General features: G+C 43.8%; 1 protein-coding gene across 1 annotated transcript; it reads right to left on the bottom strand.

The window, feature by feature from the left end:
- Positions 1-626: 626 nt before the first annotated feature.
- Positions 627-15062, bottom strand: LOC122775363 (aminopeptidase Ey-like). Its single transcript, XM_044035186.1, has 23 exons — positions 14806-15062; positions 14018-14115; positions 13676-13777; positions 12171-12357; positions 11961-12103; positions 11280-11416; positions 11073-11199; positions 10614-10768; positions 10423-10536; positions 10202-10345; positions 10002-10067; positions 9851-9916; positions 9061-9233; positions 8715-8794; positions 8029-8159; positions 7904-7959; positions 7642-7789; positions 6717-6808; positions 5371-5481; positions 3950-4117; positions 3662-3802; positions 1516-1597; positions 627-1438 (listed from the first exon to the last, which is right to left on the bottom strand). The coding sequence occupies exons 1-23, from the start codon at positions 14964-14966 to the stop codon at positions 1247-1249; spliced, it is 2874 nt and encodes a 957-aa protein (XP_043891121.1). The 5' UTR covers positions 14967-15062; the 3' UTR covers positions 627-1246.
- Between the last annotated feature and the right edge of the window lie 2169 nt (positions 15063-17231).

Genomic DNA, 17231 nt, shown 5'->3' with positions numbered 1-17231 from the left:
AGATGGCGCATGCTTTCTCTGTCTGCCCATCACATAGCATCAAACTAACAAAGAGGCTTCAGTATCAAAGTGAACGCTGCAGTTTATGTCCCTGTCGGCGGACGTCCACAGTCTGTTTGTTTTGTAGAAAAATTAAATAAACCGGTCACATGACACATTGTGTTTTTAGTGCTTTTATTTGAACTGTATATGAACGTGAAACTCTGATAATCTGCTTAAATCTTTGTCTCTGAACAGCTCGTTATTTCTTTGTGTTCTCCTCCGAGAGCGCACGTGATGACGATTAGAGCTTAAATCAGCAGTCTGTGATTCAGGACTTTGAACTGTAGAGGGCAGCGTTGAGCCTCTTGGTGACAGACAGACAGGTTTAGGACTTCTGTCTCCTCTTGAGAGGACAGAGGATCCAGACCCTGGACTGAGACACTGCCACTGTTTGGCTTCTGTCTTGTTTCCATCGTCTCTAACGTTCAGTGTAATCGTGACAGTTAATTGGACGACCAGTGACCAGTGAAAATGTACGTGTCTGTAAAAGTGTCCACAGGACACCCGGAGACATGGACACAGGACATAAAACGGCCATAAAAAGCCCAGAGTGACGTCACAGCTGCGTGCGAGCACAGCAAACGTGACATTTTTTACATATTACGACAAAACAGGTTTTAGTGATTTATTTATTGCGTTTATTTTCAAACGTATTCTATCAAATGCTTAAATGTCACAGTAAACACGACTGTGTTACTCCCATCATGCCTTTCTCTGTTCAACTTCTTGCATCAGAATCCTGAAAAGACTTCCTGTTCCTGTGGAGAACCTAAAAGTCATTTTCAGCTTTGTTGTGAATAAAAAGTCAAAAACACGTGAACAGACACATGCCGACGTGTGTTTTAATGTTTTCAAACAGCGGAACAAAAAAGTTTGCTTTTAGTCTGACTCCATCAAAGTGAACAGACGCCACCCAGTGGCCGGGAGTTGTCATGACTCACAGTTTTCATCCTTTCAAACAATGTTTGAAAACAAAGTAAAACCTGCTTTTTATTCTTGATGTAGAAAAATCAACATTGTAGCTTTTTGGTTTTACAGCAGTCGAGTTTTGAGTCTGTATTTTTTTTCACCGTTTCTGTTATACTCAGAATTGGTGGTGGTCGTCATGGTGACAGGAAAGTGACGTGTTCTCATCTAAGATATCCGTCAAAACACCTGAGCACAAAGTGATACATCAGCGTGCGGGTGGGTGTGGTCACACCTGTCACTTCCTGCTCAGTCTTGTGTTGGTGTTGGTGGACCAGTGTCCGGTCTGACTGCTGAACCAGTCCAGGATCTCCTGTTTGTTCTTCTGCAGCCACTTGATGTTCGCTCTGGTTGTCTCCAGCGCCTGCTCCACAGCCAGAGAGGCGGAGCCAAAGCCAGTAGCGCCGTGTTCCTGCACAAAGGCCTCCAGCTGAGCAGAGGGAATCATGGGAAACGAGGTGAGACAACGGCTGGACATTTTGAGTTAGGACGGAAAGGACTGCTCACCTGTTGAAGTTCAGCAGCTGTGGAGAACCTGGCCGTGACTCCACTGATGATGGAGGCGAAGGAAAAAGAGCCCACGCCGTACCTGACACACGACAGAGAGCAGGCAGCGACCACTTAACGGGACAGTTCAGGTTTGTAAAGCACTCACTCTCTCAAACCAAAGTCCACAGAGAAAACCAGTGATTTTAACATCTCACACACACACACACACACACACACTGCTGCCTCCATCACTGAGTCCTAATGTCTTATTTTGTCAATTCAGTGTTTGAAATCCAACGTTCAGATTGACCTCAGTGACACAAAGTGACCACACGAGGCAGCAGAGACATCTTTTCGCGTACCGAGAGTGTGAGACACGTGAGGAGCCAGCAGGGGGCGCTCACAGCACCAGCAGCTCTTACTCCGACAACCACCATTTAAAAAACCCTTAACTAACCCTTAAAATCCTCTTCACACCTGGATTGTGACCAGTTAATGATTATCAGAGAAATCACTGCTGTCAATCATCATGAACGCGTTCATTAATTAAAAACGTCTTTGTGGATTAATCGCACACGTGCAGAAGACAGTGCCAGAGCTTATTAATTATTATATTATAATAAATCCTTTTTCAGACTTTACCTGGCAACAAGAAATACTATCTTCTGATTGGCTGATAAGCTGCTGGTTCAAGACAGACATGCATTCCCGCGCTCTGGAGGCGGAGCTTCGGGGGGAAGTCTGAAGAAAGGGGCTTGGCCTGCTCAAACTGTTCTTCTACCTTTAAAGGAGACATATTATACCATATTTCCCCCATTAAAATAGTTCCCTGGTGTCCTAATGAACATGTCAGTGACGTGCTTTGGTCAAAATACCATAAGGATGAAGAATCATAGCAGTTCAATAACCCTGCTAAGCCCGCCCCTTTCAGAACGCTCGGTTTTCGTGCATGGTCCCTTTATATGCAAATGAGACACAGGCAAACACACACCCACTTCTTCCAGGGGGTTTCTGATTTGTCCTCTTTACAGTGCTTTACAGCTCTATTCGTCTCCCCCTCCCTCCACTAGTTCTCTGACAATATCAACATGTCAGCGGGCGCAGAAAACAGCGAGAGTGCCGTCACAGGAAGAGACGTCCTACATAAAGATCGAGCCGAACACTGTCCAACTGTAAATCAGTTAAAAACACTGCTGATCGCCAGCGGCACGCGGCGAGCTGAATAAACTGCATGTTGCTGTATCAGACCGGAGACTGTGCTCCGGAGACCTCCCTACCACCAGCCCCGGTGCTCCGGCGAGCTGGCGATCAGCGGTGCTGTCCCTATGCCCCTAACTGATTTTCACAGAGAGTGCAGCACCGCTGATCGCCACCACTGACCAGCCCCGGTGCTCCGGGCAGTTTAGGCAGCTCGCCGCAGGCGAGCAGCGGTGACACAGAGAGTGTAGCACCGCTGCACAGAGAGTGCAGCACCGCTGAATGCCACCGCTGATCATCAGCGGCGAGCTGCATAAACAGCTGCTTTATGTGATTGTATCAGACTGAGTGTGTGCTCCGGTCATGGAGGACGTACTGAACAAATATGTTTAATTAGGACGTGTCAGAATGGTCAGTTACGAGCTCTGTGTGATCTTTTCTTAACAATGTGTGTGTTTGTACGTCGCTGACTAAATACGGCGACCGCTGGTCGCAGTCTGATGTGAAGTGGTGCGAACACACGAGCACACGTTTGCTGACTTTATCCGGCACATTAGCTTCATATATAAAATCCTCTGTAAAACACTGTGCTCCACTGTGCAGCCACCAACAGCACACTTGTCCCTCTGCGTTGACATAATACCGCTCTTCCTCCCTCGCCTGCACTCTCGCAGGGACAAGGTGGAGCTAAGGTGGAGCTCAAGAAGTAAACTTACTGGTGGGGCGGTAACATTCGCGGTGAAATGCGCATGCTGACGCCATAAGCGCAGGGAATTCAACATCGAGCGTTTTATCACCTATACTTACACTAAGGGGGACCACGAAAACATGACTGAGTATTGTTTTTCCACACTTTGGCGACTGGTAGGGCCTCCAGAGTCCCAAATATAAGTATTGAAATGGTTCAAAAGTTGATTTTGCATAATATGTCCCCTTTAAGACTTCCTCTTCTTTCACTGGTACTCACTGTGTGAACATGAATTCCCACTTGTCCCTGACAAAGTCCCAGGCCACGCTCTGTCCCGCTCTGTTGCTGGCCACAGACGTGATGACAGACGTGGCGTCCTGCTTACGGATCATAGTTGGATTTAAGGTGTACGACAGATACCTGAGAAGCAGAAAAGAAATTAGAATCTTTGACATTGACTGAGTGAAAGAAGTCAAACCTGTCAAGTGTAACGTGTGTGCCCGTTTAGAACCACGCCCCAAATAAGTCTGACCTCACAGCTTTGGTTTTAGGTTCTGAGGTACGAACCTTTGCAGCAGCTGTTTGTTGTCGGTGCAGGCGAGAGCAGACATGAGTTTGCTCGCCTCGCTCGCCACCGTGGCATTTTTGAACTGCGACCAGCCGAACTCCCACTCCACCTCGTCACCGGCCGCCACGGCGCTGCAGTAAACCGCTGAGCGCAGGTTAGCATCGATTCTGAGGAGGTCAACACTCAGTTTCAGTATCTGTTTGTGTTTCTGTGACAGTGCTGATACAGAGATTCATTTACAACCCAGCAAACTTAGGATTGCTTTGTTTTCAGAAATGAGTCAACACAGCTGTGAGCTAATCAAGTCACGGTGATGATTTTAGCTCAAGCTCTGACAAAGGTCACCAAGTAATACCAGACACCAGTTTGAATAGTTTGGATTCTTCATTAGTTTTTGTTGAGTTGTAAATTTCTCCTGAATTCAGATTTAAAACTGCATTTATTTACATTTTCTGGCTGAAAATGTTCAGTGAGAACGTTCACTTTCCACAGCTGAACGTTATTCAACTGTTTAGGAATCACAGTCCTGAGAAGCTGATGTCACACCGTCACACTCACACTCTCTCACATTCACTCTATCACACTCTCTCACATTCACTCTATCACACTCTCTCACATTCACTCTCTCACACTCACTCACTCACTCACTCACATTCACTCACTCACTCACACACTCCACACTCACTCACATCTCTCACACTCACTCTCTCTACACTCACCCCTCTCACTCACCCCTCTCACACTCACTCACCACTTCACTCTCTCACACTCACTCACCCTCCTCCTCTCACTCTCTCACTCATTCACTCTCTCACACTCACTCTCTCACATTATCACTTACACTCACCTACACCACTCACCCTCACCCTCTCACATTCACTCTCTCACATTCACTCTCTCACACTCACTCCCTCTCTCACATTCACTCACTCTCTCACACTATTCACTCTAATAGCCATCCAGTTTGGAGGCTATTATGATGATGATGATGATGATGATGTTCTAATTAAAGTGATATCAATATAAATGACGTCATAGTTGTATAAACATGTCATCACTAACATAAACAATGACATCATAGTTGTATAAACATATACGTTGATATAGTTGTTGTGTATCTGCTCCTGGTCTCTTTTTTCCCCATTTTTCCCTTTCACCCCAACCGGTCGAGGCAGATGCTGCACATCTGTGAGTCTGGTTCGGGTTCTGGTTCTGTCAGAGATTTCTTCTTCTATTCAAAGGGAGACTTCTCCCTCTCCACTGCCCCCTAGTGTTTGTTCATTGAGTGAGTTGTTGTGTTTCTCTGCTCTCCATGATGTTGTCTATGTACAGACCTGACATCATGTAAACTGTAAAGTCCAGGCCCCGCCCACCATCGGTCAGATCCCTGATGTAGAAATCATCAGATAAATAAACTCACGGATTGTTTAGAGGACTTTCCATCCACTGTTTGAACCACGTGGTGGTCAGGTTCTGACATTCTGTGACTCCGGTCCTGCACGCCAGGTTGATGGCGTTCACCTGGTTGTACCTGCAAATACATCCGAACACGATAAGAAGCTTGAGTGTGTCCTGCAGCGGACGCCGCTTCACTGCATCAGCTGACAAACCAAACTGTCAGCATGTGTTTCAATGTAGGATTCAGCTTTTCCACGACACAGTTCGAGCACAACTCGTGTTTCCTGATCTCCATCAGTGACAGAACCTGGTACCTGCTCTGACGGGGGTCAGCTGAGCCGATACAAACATGTGACGTCAACACACTGCAGGTCACTGATTGGTCAGAGAGCGTCGTCACCGAAGAGTCAACAATGTCCAACTGTAGCTCAGCGTTAAAAAGACTTAAACATGGAGCAAACATTGATCAGATGTGTTTTCACAGCGGAGTCTGGAGGATTTAGAGACGGCACCATCTTCAACACCGTCACTGGTTTTTCACTTCAGTAGATAATGATAAAAAAAAAGAATCTCATAATATTATGACTTTATTCTTGTAAAATTGCGACTTTATTTGGCCTTCCTACTCCGTATGGATGAAATCCACACAACCATCCTCTTTGCCTCTTTTAAGAATCATTAATATTCTGATGGACTGAACCATTCTGTCAACTCATCTAAACTAATTAAGTCACTCGGAACTGAAACTGAACTGAGTGAGTCAGAACTGTGTGATGGAAAAGTGTCACTCGTACTTTCTTCATGTGAAACTTGAAAACTCTTGAAGTTTTTATGTGAGACACCAGCTTCCTGTTTTTAACATAAACATAATGTCAAGGAATGAAGACACAGGGGGGCGCCACCATTTTATGAGTCGGAAACTTTCCACCTGAATACAACTGGCCACATGGTGGCAGTAACAGCGTTTTCATACACAGTAAAACTGTAAAGTTAATGTGATTTGTTTAGTATTTAAGATCATGATGCTTTCTGACATTTTCACAGAAATCACTCACACATTCAAATGTGCATTTTATAAAAAGCAATTCACGTGCTGTGGGCAGTGTGGGGTGAAGTGTACGCACTGGTCAGTGAGTCTGTCTGGAACAACAGTCCAGTTCCATGTTTCCTTCTTGAAGTAGAAGAAAAGTGGAGTCACCAGCGTCTTCATGTATTCCTGAGAATCAGAGACAGACGCCATCAAACATCTCAATCTGTGATCGTGACGAGGAAATAAAACGCAAACGTCTCAAATGTAAAACGCCTCAATCTGTGATCGATAAAAAGCAATTCACGTGCTGTGGGCAGTGTGGGGTGAAGTGTACGCACTGGTCAGTGAGTCTGTCTGGAACAACAGTCCAGTTCCATGTTTCCTTCTTGAAGTAGAAGAAAAGTGGAGTCACCAGCGTCTTCATGTATTCCTGAGAATCAGAGACAGACGCCATCAAACATCTCAATCTGTGATCGTGACGAGGAAATAAAACGCAAACGTCTCAATCTGTGATCGTGACGAGGAAATAAAACGCAAACGTCTCAATCTGTGATCGTGACATGGAAATGAAATAAAACACTGTTACGACTGTCGTCGTTATGTTGCAGTCGAAGTGCTGTGTGTGCGCTGTGTTTTTTCTGTCCTCAATCTCCTAGGTAAATTGCTGTGTGTCCTAGCCGTGCCAGGATTGGTGGACTGGTTCTGGGCCCTGCCGCTGGATTGGCTGCACTTGATCACCACCTGATACAAAAGGAGCCAATATGGTGGACGACGGGAGGCAAAAAAGGAGCATGGCAGATGGCGACACACACTTCCTCATCCTCCTCTTCTCCCAACCGGCCACACTTAGACAGTAGGTTAGTGTTTTTGTATAGTTTAGTAGTTGTGCAAATAGTAGGGGTGGACTGCCATTTTTGTTACAGCGTTTTCTCCTGTTTAAGTAGTTAGGGAGGTAAGTTCCTGGTTTTGGTTTAGGGTTGGTTAAGGTTGCTTAGGTAAGGTTTATTGTTTTCTAGACAGGGACCTTTTTTGTTTATTATTTTGGCCTTAGTTCACCCTGAAGCCTAGACCTCAGTCATCCAAAATAACTAATTCTTTTTTTTGGAATATAAAACTAAAAATCGTTTGTGGTCACTTGGGACTTGGGGAAGATGGGGCCTTATCACGTTATGTCCTAGGCCCCCTAGACTGGGGCATAACAAACACAAACGTCTCAATCCGTGATCCTAATTTGGGACCTGTCATTGTCTCATCATGTCTTACCTGCATGGGTTGATAGACTTCAGTTCGATCCAACATGAGGTCGTAATAGTGCAGATTATTTAGTGCAGACTGCCAGGGTATGTACTCTGTCTCCCCCTGCAGGTAGGAGGTCGTCCTCAGAGCGAGGGTGGTGGACACCAGCTGAGCTCTGCAAACAGTCCAACACAGAGGACGTCAAGTTTACGTCTGTTCTAAATGAAATCTTATTTATATCTATATATATATATATATATATGTACAGAGTATATACTTGTATACACACCTGGCCAGGTTGAAAGCATCATCCACGAGCTGAGCTCTGTTTAGAACCGGAACAACCTGAGAACAAGAAGTTTAAAGCTGAGTTTCATGTTCTAAAGACACTGTGTCCAGTTTTTATTTATTTACCTGATGATCAGACTGAAGCTGAGCAATGAGTCTCTCCCAGTTACCGAGGTCATAGTTCACTCGATAAAATCCAGTCACATTGACGTTGGCCAGAACCCACGACCCACCACTCCTCATCTGCAGGTTCACAGCTGACATGAGTGAGTGAGTGAGAGATTGAGAGAGTGAGTGAGTGAGTGAACAGCAAACAAACAGGAAGTAAAACATACACCTGAAGAACTAATGACTCTTCTATCACATAGTTCTGACTCGACTCGATTCAGTTGCAGTCACATAGTTTTCCATGACGTCATAGCTCCTCCTCAACATGGGCGGAGTCAGCACAGCATGGTTTTCTCCACGACACAAACGCAAACTAGTGGCTTGTAAAGCGGTTGTTTTGGGTGAAAGTGAATCATCACATTGTTGACTCTTCAGACAACACTCTCTGACCAATCAGTGACCTGCAGTGTGTTGACGTCACATGTTAGTATCGGCTCAGCTGAACCTGGTCAGAGCAGGAACTATAAAAACCAGGTACCAGGTACCAGGTTCTGTTACTGATGGAGAAGAGGAAACACGAGTTGTGCTGGAACTGTGTCGTGGAAAAGTTCCATAAGATTGTGAGCTTCAGGATTAAAGCTGAATCCGACATTTAAGCAGATGTTGACTGGATTGAATTACAGCAGAGGTTTCTTTGTTTTTACCATGTTTCTCCATCAGCCACCAGATGTCGCTCTGGACCTCGTCAGATGTCATCCAGCGAACTGGAATCAGCCACTCGTACCTGGAGGAAGGACGTGAACGTTTGTGAAGGTTGAAAGAAAAAAAGAAGAGGAAACCTGGACCTTCTTAGTTACGCTGCTATAGACCTGGACTGCTGCGGGAATTCCTGTGGTGCACTCACACTCACCCGCTCATGCTCACTCACTCACTCTCTCACACTCACTCTCTCACATTCACGCTCTCACATTCACTCTCTCACACTCACTCCCCCCCTCCCTCCCCTGTGTGGTTTTGTCATGTCATGTTTTGTCGTGTGGTGTTGTGTACTTGTACGGTGATGACACTGTGATGTTTGGCTCTGGATCCAGCAGGAAGTACGTCTGAGAGACATTTCCTGTGCTGGTATCTATGGTAACCACAGGAAAACCCATCTGGAGCACCCAACGGTTCATGATGTCATCAACTGGATGAGGGAGTGAAACGTTGTTGGCTTTCGCCGCCTGTTGATAGAGTGAGTAAGTGATTAAATTAGTGAGTGAGTGTCTGAGTGAGTGAGTGAGTGAATGAGTGTCTGACTGACTGACTAACTGAGTGAGTGAGTGAGTTTATGCAGAATATTCTGTGGCTCCTGCGTTTCATGTCTTTCATGTTTCATGTGTTTCGTGTCTTTCACTTTTTTCATGTGTTTCGTGTCTTTCATGTGTTTCGTGTCTCTCATGTTTCATGTGTTTTGTGTCTCTTTTCATGTTTCTTGTCTTTCATGTCTTTCATGTTTTATGTCTTTCATGCTTCATGTCTTTCATGTTTCATGTGTTTCGTGTCTTTCACTTTTTTCATGTCTTTCATGTTTCGTGTCTTTCATGTTTCATGTGTTTCGTGTCTTTCATGTCTCATGTGTTTCGTGTCTCTCATATTTCATGTGTTTTGTGTCTCACTCTTTTCATGTTTCTTGTCTTTCATGTTTTATGTCTTTCATGTTGCATGTCTTTCTTGTTTCATGTGCCATGTCTTTCATGTCTTTGAGCTGAAGCTGTTTCTTGCTGTAGATGTAAAAACTGTGAATGATCTTAATGGTGAGATTTTTTGAAAACATAATGAAATAAATCCTCCATCTCACTGTTTGCAGATGACGCCATAAATCATTCCCGACTGTGTTACTGTAGGCAAAGTGACTGAGGTACGTCTGCAGACACACGGAAAGGACAACAATGATTATTAAAAAACAAAAACATGATGATGGTGGTGATGATGGTGGTAAACAAACGTACACTGAGTCCCTGGACAAAAACTGGCTCTGAGAGAAAATCAGACAACATCCTCAATACAGCTGCTCCCTGATGAAGAGACACAAGCATAAAGTCAGTGTGACGACACATGAGCGCCCCCTGCTGCTGAGGAAAAACAAAGTTCAACTTTTAAGTAAATAAATAAAATATTAATGAGCAAAATGCTAACAGAGTGTGCGTACTTTGCTGTACGAGACAACGTCAAACTGTTCACTGATCTGCTCTGGGAGGACAATGTCGTCTTCTTCAGACGACAGGGGGTGAGACGAGGTCAAGGCATCGACCGCGAACACTCTGTGGACGTCGTCCAGAACCATTAGGTCTTTCTGGAGGACACAGAAATGTATGAGTGACATGAAGCATTTGTTGGTTCATGTGAGGTTTGGTAGAGTCCTGTCTGTACCACGTTCCACGCAGGCTCGGCGTGATCCGCCCCCAGGTACGACACGTATGTGGCGAAGCCCTCATTCAGCCACACCTCGTTCCACCAGCGCAGAGTCACCAGGTTTCCAAACCACTGCGTCGCACATGACACGTAGATCAGTGACAGGTAGAGTGTGAGAAGAAGAGAACCTGAGTGTGGTGTCAGGTTACCATGTGAGCCAGTTCATGAGCGATGATGGTGGCAGTGGACTCTTTGTTCCTGGACGACGAGGTCAAAGGGTCGTAGAGAAGATTGCTTTCTCTGTAAGTCACCAAACCCCAGTTCTCCATCGCACCAAAGTAGAAATCAGGAAGAGCGATTTGATCTGTCGACCGCAGTGAAAGTGAAAATCTGTGAACACACTCATCCCCTCAAAACTGGACAAACTGAAGTCAGGTGCTGACCATGGTTATAATAGTTTTAGTTTTACTTTAGTAAACTCCTCTTTGCTCCACACTGGTCTTTGTCAGGTAAACCCCGCCTCCCACTGTGCTCCACACTGGTCTTTGTCAGGTAAACCCCGCCTCCCTCTATGCTCCACACTGTAGACGGTGCCTGAACTCACCTGCGTGAGAGTCGTTGTAATCTCATAAAACTAATAAAAGTTACTCAACTTAAACCACACCCACCTGATTTATTGAGTGGATACGAGAAGTTATAGTAGGACTGGAAGAAGTGCAGTACTGGTCCAGTCACATTGAGGGCGTAGTTTCCCTGACCCTGCTCGATGGCCGTCCTGCGAGCCCAGATCCGAATCTGACCAAACAACAGTGAACTTTGATGTGAGTCATGTTTGCGCAGAACCACAGCGGTCAGTTTGACGTGTGGATGTTTACCAACGTGTCTCCGTCTGCGCCGCTAACGCTGGCGAAGTCGCAGACGACAATGGCCAGAAGGTAAGTGGACATTTTCTTGGTCGGTTCAAACTTTGTCTGAGTCACGGCTTCTCCGTCGATCGTGATGTTAGCAATTTCTGCGAAAAAGAAAAAACAGATTATAAATGTTTATGTTTAAATGCGCAGAAATGTCTGAAAATCCAAAATCCAGAAGCAGTCTGATGAAAAGTATCTATTTTCAATCATATCGATTACTCAAAGAGCAAAGATGTTTTTTCTCTGTGTTACCTCCACACTGACGTAATGTAACAAATTACAAATACTCGATATTATTCTATATATTATATACTTTTACTCCACTACATTGCCTCTAACTCTCTCTGTTACTCGTTACTACCACATAAAACCAGAAGAAGAAGAAGAGCTGCTAATATGGAACCCACAACCCTCCAGTTAAAAGACAACTGGCCCTACCTCTGACCTACCATGACTCAATCCTAACTCTTCACTTCTAAAACTTAAGTAGATTTTATATCAGAAAATGACTTTTGATACTTACTTACAGTAAAGGTCATAAACTTGAAGACGTTTACTTTAGTAATACTATAAAAAAAGTGACATTTTCTGGTCACATACTTGTACTTTTACTCAAGTATCACTTTAAAGTACTTTGTACACAACCTGTTTCTCTTCCATTGGACAGCGCCACGGTTCCTGGCGGATGAATCACAGTGATGTAGAAAACGGCTTTCATCGCCGGCTCGTCGAAACAAGGGAAGGTTTTCCTGGCGTGAGTCGGATGCATCTGAGAGGTGGCGACAATCCTGCGGGCCATTCATTTTCAGTTAGAGTTTTAAATGAGCTCAACCAATCAAAACAATCAGGACTTACTTCCTGACTCCGCCTTCTTCATATTCACTCCTGTAAAAACCGGCCAGGTCGTCGGCCAGTTCACCAGTGAACTCTGTATACAGCTGATACGTCTGACCTTCACTGAGTTTATGGTCCAGTTCCACAACCAGATACTGAGTCTGAGGCTGCAACCACCATGACTTAATCCCAGGGACAGCGCCACCACCTGGACATGTGGACAATGAAGGACTTTGTTCACGTCCAACCAACATTTTAAAAGAATTTAGTCTCTAATGTCAAAAACGAGGTGTTTAATGGTGGGATTTATTTAACACAGTACAGTCATAGTTTAGTATGTTGTCTAAAAAGTCACAAAAAAGTCATAGTTTAGTACGGCGTCTAAAAAGTCACACAAAAGTCATAGTTTAGTATGTTGTCTAAAAAGTCACAAAAAAGTCATAGTTTAGTACGGCGTCCAAAAAGTCACACAAAAGCCATAGTTTAGTACGTCGTCCAAAAAGTCACACAAAAGTCATAGTTTAGTATGTCGTCCAAAAAGTCACACAAAAGTCACACAAATGTGACTTTAGCACTTTAGTACTTCGTCCAAAAAGTCATGCAAAGGCATAGTTTAGAAAAGTCATAGTTTAGTATGTCGTCCAAAAAGTCACACAAAAGTCATAGTTTAGTATGTCGTCCAAAAAGTCAAACAAAATTCATAGTTTAGTACAGTGTCACAAAAGTCACACAAAAGTCATAGTTTAGTACGTCGTCCAAAAAGTCATGCAAAGGCATAGTTAAGTACGTTGTCCAAAAAGTCATAGTTTAGTACGTCTTCCAAAAAGTCTCACAAAAGTCGTAGTTTAGTACGTCTTCCAAAAAGTCAGTCCGATCAGAAGCAAGAAGTGTTGTCCCTACCCTTTCCATCTGAAATGTCCTTGTGTTTGACAAACAAATCAATAAACTGACACACACAAACCAATAATCTGACATACAAATCGATAATCTGACACATACAAACCAATAATATGACACACAAATCAATAATTTGACATACAAATCAATAATCTGACACACACAAACCAATAATCTGACAAACAAATCAATAATCTGACACACACACAAACCAATAATCTGACAAACACACCGATAATCTGAAAAACATACACATATTCAAAATGTGTGTGTGTGTGTGTGTGTGCGTACCTGCAGCTGTGTCCAGGTATTACTAATGTTGTGGGGACCTAAACCTGTTTACACAGTCACATTATGGGGACTTGTCTTCCTTGTGGGGACAAAAAGCAAGTCCCCATAACGTAAATTACTACATTTTAAGGTGAAGGTATGTTTTAAGGTTAGGCTGAGATTGAGATTAGGGTTAGGATTAGGATTAGGCCAGTAGTAATTGTGGTTATGGTTAGAGTAAGTCTCCAGGAAATGAATGTAAGTCAATGCAATGTCCCCTCATGTCATGAATGTCGAACATGTGTGAGTGTGTGTGTGTGTGTGAGTGTGTATGTGTGTGTGAGTGAGTGTGTGCATACCTGCAGCTGTGACTGTGGGACTGTGTGTGTAGTTGAGTTTGTTGGAGTGAATCAGGATCACGTCTGTTTCTGTCACGCACTCAAACTCCACAGTGGATTGTCCTGCACACAAACACACACACACACACAAACATTCTTTAATCTTTTTCAAACAAATCAATGTTGAGAATTTTGTCCATAAAAAATGCCATTGTTGGACTTTTAATTTGAAATTTCTGAAAAACCACACAGCGTGAGTGTATTTTTACTGCTTTTAGTTTGATGTCCTTACATCGGCTTGATTCTTTGGTTGAATAAAAACAAACATTTTACCGTAAAGTTTAAATTCAGATCAACGATCACCTGTAAACACGTAGAGACCAGTGTTGGTGTCGTGGCTCAGACGAGGCCACAAGGTGACGCTGTAATGATCCGGGACCAGTGCAGATGAGAGACGGAACCTGAGCGGGACAAACAACAGTCAATAAGATATGAAGACATGAGGACATGAAGACATGAAGACATGAGGACATGAAGACATGAGGACATCTTGTAGCATCTTTTGTAGGCGTCTGTAAACTCTCTCACACCAAACCTCATAGAGAAAATCAGTGATTTTAGCTGCGGGGACACAGGAGCTGCTGGTCCTCTGCTGCCTCGTGTGGTCACTTTGTGTCACTGAGGTCAATCTGAAGTTGGGATTTCAAACACTGAAGTGACAAAATAAGACATTAGAACGTGATGGAGGCAGCAGTGGATCAGCAACTCCTGTGTGTGAAGTTAAAATCACTGATTTTCTCTATGAGTTTTGGTTTAAAGAAAACCTGACCTGTCATTATAACATTATACAGTGCAGTAGATGTGAAACAATGAAGCTGATCAATAATCAATCAACGACACACAGAAACAACAAAGACAGAAAACAACGATAAAATAAAATAATGAAGATACAAAAGATGAGTTGTAATAAACTGAGTAAACTTTACTTCCCTCCTGTGAATACAGGAAAATAACTGAATATTGATCACTGTGATTTCTTCTGTCACATGACTTTTAACGCCTTCACCTGGAGTCGTAGAGAAACACTTTTGCAGATAATCTGAGATTAAAAAACTTTTTTTTCGGTATATGTTGGCTGGTTTCAGCGTTACCTGTCCCAAGGAGCTGTGACATCATCGCCACCGTTGGCATCTCCTCCTGTCAGGGCAACAGTCCACAACGTGACAATTGTTGCCACGGCGACCAGGGCTAAGACCCCAAAAACAATGCATAACTTGCTGACTTGGCATTTTTTACCCAAACGGTTCTCCATCACAATCTGAGGAAAGAAGAGACTGAACAAAAGAAAGCGCGTCTTCGCCCTTTACTCTGTCTGTGTGATATCAAGAGGAAGTGAGTGTCACCTTTAAACCCCCAACACACAGAGTCATTATCTACAGCAGTAATGTGCTGATAACACCGACTGTGCTGACAGTTCACACGGTTTTATTGTCTCAGGTTCAGTTTGTTCACAGGTCAAAGCTTTTTTGTTACTGTCTAATCTGCATTACAATCTACGTACAAAGAAGTCTTCACATGGACAACAATGTCCTGTCAATGAAAAAACAGAAGTGTGAATGTAATTACCATGTTACAGTCTACAAAACTAATGTAAACCACTCTCCCACACCAAAGCCCATAGAGAAAACATGGATATATACATATATGTACATACATATATATTTATCTATGTATATACAGTATATACATATACAGTTGTGTGCAAAAGTCTTTGCCCCCTTCCTGATTTCTTATTTTTTAGCATGTTTGTCACACGTAAATGTTTCAGATCATCAAACAAATTTAAATATTAGTCAAAGCCAGAAAGGAGCCAGTTGAGGTGGTTCGGGCATCTGGTGAGGATGCCTCCTGGACGTCTCCCAAGGGAGGTGTATAAGGCACGTCCAGCTGGGAGGAGGCCTTGGGGTGGACCTAGGACAAGGTGGAGAGATTACATCTCCACTCTGGCCTGGGAACGCCTCGGGATCCCTCAGTCGGAGCTGGTCAATGCGGCTTGGGAAAGGGAAGTTTGGGGTCCCATGCTGAAACTGCTGCCCCCGCGACCCGGCCCTGGATAAGCAGAGGATGATGATGATGATCACAAGTAAACACAATGCGTTTTTTAAATGAAGGTTTTTATTATTAAGGGAGGGAAAAAAACTCTAAACCTACATGGCCCTGTGTGAAAAAGTGTTTGCCCCTTAAACCTAATAAGTGGTTGGGCCGCGTTTGCAGCAACAACTGCAATCAAGAGTTTGCAATAACTTGCAATGAGTCTTTTACAACGCTGTGGAGGAATTTTGGCCCACTCATCTTTGCAGAATCGTTGTAATTCAGCCACATTAGAGGGTTTTCGGGCATGAACCGCCTTTTGAGGCCATGCCACGGCATCTTAATAGGATTCAGGTCAGGACTTTGACAAGGCCACTCCAAAGACTTCATTCTGTTTTTCTTTAGCCATTCAGAGGTGGACTTGCTGGTGTGCTTCGGATCATTGTCCTGCTGCAGACCCCAAGTTCGCTTCCGCCTGAGGTCACAAACAGATGGCCGCACATTCTCCTTCAGGTAGACAGCAGAATTCATGGTTCCATTTATCATAGCAAGTCTTCCAGGTCCTGAAGCAGCAAAACAGCCCCACATCATCACACTACCGCCACCATATTTGACTCTTTTTCTGAAATGTGGTGTTACTTTTACGCCAGATGTAGTGGAACACACACCTTCAACCTTTGTCTCGTCAGTCCATAGAGTATTTTCCCAAAAGTCTTCGGGGTCATCAAGATGTTTTTTTGGCAAAATTGAGACAAACCTTAATGTTCTTTTTGCCCAACAGTGGTTTTTGTCTTGGAACTCATTTTTGCCCAGTGTCTTTCTTATGGTGGAGTCATGAACACTGACCCTAACTGAGGCAAGTGAGGCCTGCAGTTCTTTAGATGTTGTTCTGGGTTCTTTTATGACCTCTTACATGAGTCGTTGCTGCGCTATTGGGGTAATTCTTGTCGGCTGGCTACTCATGGGAAGGTTGCCCACTGTTCCATGTTTTCTCCATTTGTGAATAATGGCCCTCACCGTGGTTCTCTGGAGTCCCAAAGACCTTTTCCAGATCGATAGATGTCAATTACTTAGTTTGTCATTTGTTCCTGAATTGCTTTAGATCGCAGCATGATGTCTTCCTTTTTTGGGATCTTTTTGCCGACTTCACTTTGTCTGACAGATTCTATTTAAGTCATCTCTTGATTCAATAGGTCTGGCAGTATTTAGGCCTTGGTGTGGCAAGTAACATTTTCCAAAATATGTGACTAACCACAGTGACCTGATGATTTTACAAGGAGGCAATTACTTTTTCACATGGGGCCATGTAGGTTTGGATAGTTTTTTCCCCATAATAAGTAAAATCATCACTTAAAAACTGCATTTTATGTTAACTTGGGTTGTCTTTGTCGAATATTTAAATTTGTTTGATAATCTGAAACATTTAAGTGTGACAAACATGCTAGAAATAAGAAATCAGGAAGGGGGCAAGCACTTTTGCACACAA

This window comes from Solea senegalensis, linkage group LG10 (assembly GCF_019176455.1).
Source record: "Solea senegalensis isolate Sse05_10M linkage group LG10, IFAPA_SoseM_1, whole genome shotgun sequence".
Taxonomy (NCBI): Eukaryota; Metazoa; Chordata; class Actinopteri; order Pleuronectiformes; family Soleidae; genus Solea; species Solea senegalensis.
Note: the sequence above shows the minus strand (reverse complement) of the source record. Positions and strands in the feature narration are given on the sequence as shown.

Coding starts and splice junctions, on each gene's coding strand:
- LOC122775363 (XM_044035186.1), bottom strand. CDS start 14,966: ATGGAGAACCGTTTGGGTAAAAAATGCCAAGTCAGCAAGTTATGCATT. Junction 10,068..10,201: donor ACGTTGTCTCGTACAGCAAA/GTACGCACACTC, acceptor TCTCTTCATCAG/GGAGCAGCTGTATTGAGGAT. Junction 6,809..7,641: donor AAGTCTATCAACCCATGCAG/GTAAGACATGAT, acceptor TCTGATTCTCAG/GAATACATGAAGACGCTGGT.